At 41.6% G+C, this 10,477-nt stretch overlaps 1 protein-coding gene across 3 annotated transcripts in view; it reads right to left on the bottom strand.

The window, feature by feature from the left end:
- Positions 1 to 99: 99 nt before the first annotated feature.
- The window catches only part of UBE2Q2 (ubiquitin conjugating enzyme E2 Q2), a 48,856-nt gene continuing 38,478 nt past the window's right edge, over positions 100 to 10,477 (bottom strand). For all 3 annotated transcript variants that reach the window (XM_065688052.1, XM_065688050.1, XM_065688051.1), the window contains 7 exons: positions 10,260 to 10,320; positions 8,115 to 8,205; positions 7,753 to 7,811; positions 6,176 to 6,224; positions 4,501 to 4,596; positions 3,460 to 3,526; positions 100 to 1,692 (listed from right to left, as the gene is read on the bottom strand). In XM_065688052.1, coding sequence (XP_065544124.1) covers positions 1,661 to 1,692; positions 3,460 to 3,526; positions 4,501 to 4,596; positions 6,176 to 6,224; positions 7,753 to 7,811; positions 8,115 to 8,205; positions 10,260 to 10,320 — 455 coding nt within the window. In that variant the 3' untranslated portion in view covers positions 100 to 1,660. The remainder of the gene's footprint in view (positions 1,693 to 3,459; positions 3,527 to 4,500; positions 4,597 to 6,175; positions 6,225 to 7,752; positions 7,812 to 8,114; positions 8,206 to 10,259; positions 10,321 to 10,477) is intronic.

Genomic DNA, 10,477 nt, shown 5'->3' with positions numbered 1-10,477 from the left:
GGAGCAGACACACTACCGCCGCCTAGCGGCGGGGAGGACCCGCGGGCTCCTCACCCCCCCCCCCCCACACACACACAGAGCGACTCAGACCCAGCGCACTTCGTAAAATGGTTTTTATTCATAAACTTGATGCAAGTTTACAAATTACTGTACATCGCCAGGGCGCCCCGCCGGGAGGATCGGAACCGCACCCCGGGACCGGCTCTGCGCCCCCCGCACCGCGGCTCTGTGCCGTACAGCCCCGGCAGCGCCGCACCCAGCGCGCCGCGGCAGCCGCGCGGCCGGAACCGGGGGCAAACCTCTCCCCCCATCCTTGTTTGGAGCTAAAAACGGGACGTGGGAGCAAACGCCCAGGGAGCCGCGGGTGCCTGGCAGAGGAGAGAGCACAGGGGTGATAGTCAACTGAAAACAGAACAGAAACATGCGTCTGCGCGTCGAGAGAGTGCGTAACTAACTCATGGTGCGGCCCCGCAGGGGAGCGAAGGACTAGTCCTACAACCAAAATAGAATCGATTTAGTTAAGGCAATGAAATACAACTGTAATTACACAGACCCAGATTCTTTCCCTAATAAAGAACCAGCAGTTCCCATTCGTCTCTCCATCACAAAACCACTGTCATGACTATGGCAACGTTTCTTAAACCTCTGACTCAGGTGACATGTTCTTGTACTTTAGTGTAGCTTTTATATAAAAATTTTAATCCAAGGACTTTCATCTTGATTTGTGCCAATCACTTTTATAAGTTCATTAGTTTACAAATGATTGCAACAACCCGTTAATAAAATGGAACACCTAAAAAGGTTCTTTTTTTAGTATTTTAAATAACTTCAAGCTTCATACTGCAGCTCTTCTTGTTAAGGAGCTTGAGCCAACAAGTAGCAGGAACAGCTCAGCAAGTTCTGATGCCCCAGTGGAAGTGACTAGTTACAAGGTTTTATTGGCACAGCCTTGCTCTGCTTCAAAAAATAATAAACTAAAAAACAAAAAAAAATTAACATAATCTAAACAAAGAGCATCTCTTCCAAAAAACAGTTCATATTCTCATACAGCCATGAAAAATGTTTAATGACTTAACATACATGTGTTCTTCCTAAATCATTAATTTGGAAATACTACAAATGCTGTCACTTTAGACCAGAAAAAAAAAAAAAACCCAAAAAAACAACCTACTGTGATTTGCAAGACCTGGCATCTCCTAAAACAGTATCAAACAAAGGTATTAAACTTCTTGGCTTTAAATGAAAATGATACAATGCAAGTCTCTGTAGTCTGCATTTTGCAAAAGGTAAGAAATACACAGAAGTGTGTTGAACAACTCATTAAATGGTCTTTAGTAACTCGGTAGCCTGCTGAAGGGGGCTGATGCTTTCAAATAAAAAAGGGAGAAGGAAGGGCATGGCCCAAGTATGCTGAATCCATAAGAACAAATACAGTAAAGGCCCAAACTGCTCAGTCCAGATACCTAAGAAGAGCGGAATGGTAAGGCTGTAACTTATACTTTACGTGTCAGTTGACAGATTATCCACTAACTTATCTAATAGCTAAAGTCTTCAGTACAGCTGTTATAGGGGCACTCATAGCTTGAGTCTGTGTGTTGGAAAACATAAAAAAAGAGCTTGTTTTGTTGACATTGGTCCATGTATACAACAGTCCTCAACGTTAGCCATCTTCTTTTGGAGGAGTGTACCAGCCTGTGGAGAACAGAGACATGCATTAGGTACTGACATTGCTATGTCAGGACAGTCTCGCACTCAGTTTCTCGGAGATGGAAGTCTAGAACCTGGCTCCTTCCCTCCTTCTTAAAGAAGGCCAGCTCAGCAAGATCCAGTGCCCTGCAGTGGGACATAAAGCACGTGGTATATTCCAGGACCACACCCCATATTTGGGTGTGAAAATTTACTATTTCCAAGTTTGGGTTTTTTTGTGGCAGCAGCTATCCCAAGGTGGACAAGCTGGACATGAACAGGGGAAGCTGTTGAGAAGGAATGTTGCTGTAACAAAACCAAATGAAATAGAGGTAAACCCCTCAAGTCTTTCAGCCATTTAATCCACAGACACACAAACATGACTACACTGGGATATTTGTCTATAAATCACACCTCCCATACTGAAGAGCTAGGCACGCACAAGCATTTGAATGGTTTATCCTACTTCTGTAAGTCCTGCTGTAGCAACAGACTCAAATGTCAGTTGAGTAACTTGTCTCCTGATTGGATTTGCCATGTTCAGCAGTTGAATCACACCTGAACAAGTGTGCATTGGGTTTTTTTTCAGTCACCTTCAGATCTCCAATCTTAATTCTCCCAACCACTACTGTAAAAATTCCTCTGATTTTTTGTACCGTGCATAAACAACCTATTTATTTTGCCCCAGAGAACAGGTAGCAAAACTACACCTTTTACAGCAGCTATAAATGCTGTGGATGCTTTGTGTACCGCTCGTGACATGGTAGTAATCACTGTAGGCTAGTGCATAGCTAGAAGTAAAGAGGGCACCATGCTGGCTTTTGTAGTGAACTAAAAAAGCAAAAGGCTTTGTTAATGGCAAAATCAAAACACCATAAAACCTGAAAGCATTTTAAAGTTGTCATCTTTGATCTTCCTCCCCCTTGTAGAGAAGGCATTATGCTCAATTTTAGAGGCAGGGAAACTGAGGTGCTCGCTCCAGCCACACTGAAATACACTCATGTTCACAGCAACATCGATTCCCAGAAGACACTGTATCCAACCTGGACCACAGGACATCACAGAAGTGGTAAGTGGACCAACTCCCTTGTCACGAACGACACCAGGGTACCACTTCTACTGACCACTTTTACATAACATGTCAGTCACTTAAACCTTTTAAAGCCTCAGGTCATTTGTTGTCTCCTCATCCTGGCACAATGAACACAATTATACCTGAAGCACTTGAACACTTGTTTCATGCAGCTAAAAGACTATAAACTGGCTTTAAATAGAACAATAAGTGTGTCTCCCATTCCTATTGGACAGTTTTCCAGCCAGTGCACTTGACTTGGACTTCCTGTATTTCTTAAACCTCTGGTCTTCCTTTCCACTTTATCTCTTTCTTAATGATTACTGCAAAGTCTTATCACATTGAAACAAACCCTTCAGGGAAAGAGGTAAACCTCCAGCAGATACTTCAACTAAGACACTCTGAAAGCTTCAGTAACAATAAAGTTCCTAGAGCAGCTGGCTGAAAATGAAACTGAACCACCTTTCAAAGGACAGTAGGAACACATGGAACATCCACATAAGCTGGAAAAGTTGCAATGATTGTTAGTCAAGTTACTTTAAGCACTGTTGTCTTCCTAGTGCAAGATGAGAAGGAAACACAATTTATGTTCTTCCCAAGCCAACATAAGACACTCTGGCACTTAGAAGTTTTACTGAGGCCAAATATCAATCCCCAGGTTGCTGTGCAGACAAGAACAAAAATCAAAAGAATGTACATACCATTTTTCTCATGTATTTGTACTAGTGACTTATAGGACTGCTGTGCTCTTGCTAGGTTATATTGATTCTGAAAGGAGAAAAAAAATAACGTAAAAAACTGGCAACCAGACATAAGACTTAAAAACAGTTTTACAAAGAAATTCTGCACCAGACTTACAATTAAAAACCATGCACAGTGTTACAATGTTCCTGGGTTTAAAGCACAAGATTTTCAAAACAAATACCCTTATTTTCTCATTTCTCCTCCATCATAATAACAGTAATTTGTACACCCTGATTGATGGAAAGGACCCTCTATGAGAAGGTTAAGAACCTGAGCAACTGGAATCAAGGCTTCAGGCAATGTGCCTTGCTCAGCTGACCAGTTACTGGGTTAGACAGAATGGTTATCATAAACTTTTACGTCTTACCTACCTAGATCACTATCCTTGAATGAGTGCTTAAAAACTAGCATCCAAGTGACAGTCTCATTCACTTAAACATCCTTTGAAAACAGCATTTCATACTTCAGAGTCTTTTAAGTTATGGCCTGCTACCAGCACACCCACTTGAACTGAATTGTGATTTTCATTAATGCTGAACGGCTAGCTCAGGATTTGCACGGTATTATTTTTCACCCTCTCATGAAACTCTGTAGGGGTTTGGGTCAGCTAAAGGAGGAGAACTCCTTAATATCAGCATATGCGATCCTGGCAGCCAGGCTGTCATCTACAGCCCTTCTCAGATCTGGAATTTCCAAATACTCCGGATTACCAATGCTGATGCCACTTCCTTCCCCACCTTGCCAGTACAGGGATAGCGCAAGTCTAACTGCTTACACACCCTGCCCATCCCAAGTTTTTATCCTCCCATGTTCATCATTTAACAAACTCAGAGTTAACTGCCAATAAAATACTCACACATGCACCAGACGTCGAGATAAATCAAAATGCAAATATATTTGCAATGACAATTTTGCCATTAAGCATCTTCTGTGCAAGTCAGCAAAGAAATGGAAGCCTAATAGGAACTTCTGTAATGGATATAACACAGCATATTTACCTTATTGGCTCCAAACTGTACTCTGGCTTTTCCTTTGACTAAAGTGGCATTGATCTGCATGATGACTGATTCTATTGAATAGGCACTGCTCCAGCCCTGGAGAAAGAAGGAAGTATTTCCATGTAACACGTACTTGCTTCTTGTGCTCAGCTTGCACACTGATGCTGGGATACGTGCTGTGGGAGGTTTATTTTTCTGAACTCTGTTTTTAGTTTTAAGTACTTGTTTTCAGTTAACAACAGAGAAACTGCAAAGTGCTATTACAGTCTTACTACTAAGAACTTGTAGGAAACATGGCAAGGCTGATTCACACATTTCCAAAATGCAGCAAGACAGAAACAAGAGCAGCTCTATTATTACACAGCTACAGGTTGGGCAGAGAAAAGATTCAGAGCAGCCCTCTGGAGAAGGACTTGAGGGTGTTGGTTGATGAGAAAATGAACATGACCTGGCTTCAGTGTGTGCTCACAGCCCAGAAATCAACCGTATCCTGGGCTGCATCAAAAGGAGTGTGACCAGCAGGTCGAAAGAGGTGATCCTGCCCCTCTACTCTGCTCTGTGAGACCTCACCTGGAGCATTGTGTGCAGTTCTGGTGTCCTCAACATAAAAAGGACATGGAACTGCTGGAACAAGTCCAGAGGAGGGCCATGAGGATGATCAGGGGACTGGAGCACCTCCTGTATGAAGACAGGCTGAGGAAGTTGGGGCTGCTCAGCCTGGAGAAGGCTGCGTGGAGACCTCAGAGCAGCCTTCCAGTACCTGAAGGGGGCCTGTAGGGATGCTGGGGAGGGACTCTTCGTCAGGGACTGTAGTGACAGGACAAGGGGTGATGGGTTAAAACTTAAACAGGGGAAGTTTAGACTGGATATAAGGAAGAAATTCTTTACTGTAAGGGTGGTGCGGAACTGGAATGGGTTGCTCAAGGAAGCTGTGAATGCTCCATCCCTGGCAGTGTTCAAGGCCAGGTTGGAGAGAGCCTTGGGTCGGATGGTTTAGTGTGAGGGGTCCCTGCCCATGCAGGGGGATTGGAACTAGATGATCTTAAGGTCCTTTCCAACCCTAACAATTCTATGATTCTATGATTACAGCATTTACGCATTTTCAACAACATCACAACAGAAATTATTTCTTGGAAGCAGCAGCAAAGATTGCTATCCAGTGAAGCCATTCAGTGAGCTATGACAACTCCGCCCCATGAAAGTTACTGCTCATCTCTGGCTTTGCTTCACCTTCCAAGGTTCACAAAAGTTTCTGCCAGAGCCTGCAAATGGTTCCTTCATTCATGTACTTATTTTGAAGAGAAAACCAATCAGTGTCTACACAAGAGGAATCTATGCCTAGAATCTTCTGCATTCCTCACGTCTCCAGGGTGAAACAACGTGTCTTGCTCCTCAGAACTCACTCTTTACACCAGCTTCCTCCCAGAAATTCTGAGAGCTCAGAGCTGATGTGCTCTCACTTCTTGCCTCTTCCTCAGAACTCTTGTAAGCCATCCAAGGCAGAAAAGAAGCTCTCACAAGATCAGCAAGGCAAATCTTGTGGGACTGAGGTTTATTCCACCATATTCCCTTTGGAGTGTGTAATTTATTCCACACAGAGATTCTTCATCTCAGGGGAAACACCTATTTGCATGATTTTAAAGCACGTTATCCAGATAACAGAGCCTGTGTTCACCTGTTTAGTAAGAAGCTCCATGCATAACGCACCCCCTCCTAGGACATACCTAGAAACAGACATGAAAGAAAATATATTTGACATCAACAGTTGGTAAAAGCTGAAACTGTTCACAGCACTTTAAGCTCTTGCAGGCTAGTTCAGTAAATTTGTTGTTCACATGAAGCTGAAATGCCATTTAACCAGTAACACACTGTACCTAGCTGGCCATGTTATACTTGAGCAAAGAAGATGATATTTTTTGGGGCCTAACAGTACTAAATTCCCTTCGTTAAAATCAGTGACTGAGCTAGTCTGCACAACTGCTTACACAAGTGTACACACACCATGAAAGAATGTTGCTTTATATGGTTGTACTACTATATACTACCTATACTCTGGTGTATATAGTACTATAGTGCTATACTGATGTGCAGTTGTGGAAACAAACAAACTGACTTCTGTAAAGAAAGTGAATACAATTCCAAAGACTGTAGGTGCACCTGCAAATCCAAGGTGTAGGCGAATGAGATAAAGGAGCTCTTCCCCTACGAAACACTTTCTAATTTCAGTAACACTTCATCATGCATTGTGCTGACTGGGACCCAGCAGTCAAAACACCTGGTCATCACAAAACCTGGACTGGGGGAATAGAAGTTACCACTCCAAAAATGCAGCCTCTCCTATGATCAACACATTCAACCAGCATAGACAGGGAAAAAATTACTGAGAACCTGCTGGGCCACTCTCTCTTTCATACTCCAGAGAAGTCCAAGTACAGCAAAATCAGAATCTAAATGAGCTTTCTGGTGTCTGACACTGCTTGTTCGTTTCTGGGTAGCAGGAACCCTCACAAACATTCTTCACCTGCACTAACCATTTCTTGAATGCAAAACAGACACACAGCAATTAAAATCAAATTGGAAATCAGCACCAGCTATCACAGACTGCCTTTTCAAATATACAGCTATAATTTCCTGTCAGCAGGAGGTGCTTAAAAGCCTTAGAAGGGAAATTTAATTTGCTCTCCAAGGATATATATACAAGTTTCTGTGCCACCGACAGCACTTCAAACATTCTACATTACTTTTGGAGCATCGTGTTGATTTAATTTTAGTATTTTGGGCTAGCATTTGAGGATGTTTTTGATAAAAATTTCATGGCAGTGATAGCAGCAAGAGAGAGTCAGTTAAGACTACAGTTTAAGGCAACACAGGGATCAAGACCCTTCCAAAGGGCCAACTCAAAACACCCTACAACAGGAGAAGTAACAGTGTTGTTAACCGTCCACAAAAAGAGGGCAGCTCTTGAACACTGTGGCAGGCACAGTCTTTCAAAGCTAAACACAAACTAAGCAATTCAAAGAGGAATTGCACCCAGCTGTTTGCCTGCTATTAGTTCAGAAAGCTTGAGAAACAAGTCTCCATATAACACACTGAACTCTGCACCAAAGTCATGGCCTACAGCAGCTCAGGTACATATTTAGGGGAAGTTTCTTGAAGTCTACATGTGAGTCGCAAAACTTTCCCAACCAGCCAATCTCAAGTTGTAACATTTTCACCACAAAGTAAGATTTCTATAAGGCAACTCAAACCTACCCTCCTGTGAGCACTGGAGATACCACTCGTACAAAGGGAGGATCAAAAGGGAAGTTATCCTGAAAAGCGTAACAAAAAACAGGTTAAGAAATATTTAAGACACTGTTTTCCAACCAGGAAGTGTTTCAGCCACCTTATTTGGCAAATGATATTTAAAGCAGAAGTTTTCAGTTCTGTAGAAATCACTTTCCCACAGTCCCGGCTAAAAAGCAAGTACCAGGAGGCTTCAATAGCAAATAAAGTTGCTTTTCTTTTTCCTTATTAATGCTACAGCTCTGTCTTTACCCATGTAACAGCTAAGGGTCATTTCAGTCACTTCCTACGATATGGTAGAATTTTAATTTCTTCCCATAAACACATACCTTAAAAGAGAAGTTGAGTAAAATGTATTCTACACCTTCTTTTTCTTTTAAGACCTGAAGATCACTGTGCAGTGGGCTATCAGGATCAACCCTATAAAACAAGCAGGGAAGACGGTGGATGAAGTTACTACTTTCACTATCTGTAAAGAGTAATTACTCTTAAATACCTCCTTCAGGTATTTGTAGTTTACAAACTGCAGTTTAAGGTAAACTGTAGAAAACTCCTGCTCCTTTTACAAAGTAAACACTTTGCCATGAGATCAGCTTGAAAGCTTGCTTCGACGCATTACATTCGCATTGCTACGTTATTTTTATAGTTATATATAACTATATATTATACATATAGTTCTATATATACTTACAGTTAGTACAAAGTAACCTGTTTATTTTAAACAGGCAATTTTAATTCTCTTCAGTTCACTGGACATAAATGTTCCAACAAGAGAGGTGAAGAAAAAAAAAATAACATTAAGACTGTAGTGATCTAGTTTTCAGTACACAGTAAATCCTTTACTTTGTGATCGTAGTTCCATCGCAGCTGTTAAAAGTAACCTGCATCAGCACAAGTACTAAAGCCAGCAGCTTCTGCTCACCAGTTTCATCAACTGCTTCTTGTAACATGCTGCGGGTGAGCAACCCAGCATCCATTCAGACACTTGCAGGTTAACCCCACCCGGGCTCTGACACCCCAGCAGCTTTTAAAAGAGCCTAGTCAAAAAAAGAATGCCTGCTGTAAGCCTAGAGCATATGTTAAAGGCACTGATGGGCCATTACATCTAATCCTCTGCTACAAGTGAAACCACAAACTTGTTAAATCCTATTTCAGAATTACTTGGGCAGCTTCCTACCAATGGGAAGCCCATTCAGAAGAAAATCTCCCAGTGCTTAGAAACCCATCACTTGCAGCCATAGCTTGTACTGGGCCAGTTCAGCGTTACTTGCTCTAGTAACAGTATGGTTTCTTAATCAAGTAGCCTCTTTTCTTTCTGACATTTACCCCCTCATATAGCCTGCACACATTTCATTTGTTTTCAGATGCTTTTTGCTGGGATAGACAAAAACAGTACTTCTCTTCTCTTAGTCATCCTGAAAGCCATTCTCTGCATTCACTCCATTTTGTCTTTCTTGAAAGCAGAAAGTCAGCCCTGTCCCCAGCACTTGAAAAGAAGTTTCAAATCACTTCACAGTGGTTTGAGCACCTTGTTACAGAAGCACTCGATAGACAAGGCCTCCTGTAACATGGCACAGATTTTTTGTACATACATCATTGCTGCCATTTTCAGCTTCAAACTGTTCCTATGCCTATGATTATACTAAGGGAAAAAAGCCTTTATTTCAGCAGCTGGTGACATAGTAATTCAAGTCTTACCACAAGGACAGGGCAACAATTCCTACAGGCAGGTAAATTACTGTGCTGAAACAGCTTACATCCTTACTCACCATGACCTATCTAAACTGATCGAAGTTCCTTCCATCTTTTGCTACCATCCTAGTCTGGACAGGCTTTTCCTTCCTACAGGTTTATCTTAAAGGATGACTGCAGATGACCCTTACCAGTAATTATTTCAATATAACAGCTCTACAATTTAAGTTACTGGACTTTGGACACAACAAAACGAGTTGCCTAGTGAACGTAGTGAAAAGCAGTATGTAAAAGATGACGGCTTATGAGTCATAATTATGTTATACCTAAAAGTGTCAGTCCTATGTGTCTGCTCAACTGTAGAGATGAAGAACCGATGACACTGAGACAGTTCTGTTCCTTCTCACATCTTGAATAAAACTAGAAGCGGCATTTTGTTGAAATTAAACCAAAAACCAAAGTAAAACCATCCAGACAAAGGCTCTGGACAAATAATTCATTACTTAAAGTTTCATATTTTGGAGTAATTTTGGAAAGAGAACTGAATAGTAATGAAAGCTCCAGTAATACGCACGCTGTTGGCTGTGCAAAGGGGGTTTGTTTTTTTTGCCAGATCAATTACTCCAGTTCAGTCTCTGCACACATTTCTGTATACCAGAACTGTAGCCACCACACATTATTTTATATGCTCTGGCTAGAGATTCTCATTTATCAAAGATAACAATCTCTGAAGCAATCTCAAAACAGGTTCTTCAGAACATGACAAAACTTCAATGACTTACTTTAGAAGCTTAACGTGCCATTCATACAAGCTGTCATTTACCAGTTCCACTGAATATATCCCTGTAGAAACATCAGATAGAATTAATTACACACCAAAAAGTTAACAAGGTAAAATTTAGTAAAAACATTGTTTGCTTTTAAGTACAAATACTGTCAGAAGATGTAAGCAATAGATAAGATACTGAGATACTGACAGAGCCACATTCTTCCTCCAATA

The sequence above is a fragment of the Lathamus discolor genome, chromosome 8 (genome assembly GCF_037157495.1).
Source record: "Lathamus discolor isolate bLatDis1 chromosome 8, bLatDis1.hap1, whole genome shotgun sequence".
NCBI classification, from domain to species: Eukaryota; Metazoa; Chordata; class Aves; order Psittaciformes; family Psittacidae; genus Lathamus; species Lathamus discolor.
The sequence above is the reverse complement of the archived record's forward strand: the minus strand, read 5'-3'. Positions and strand labels throughout refer to the sequence as shown.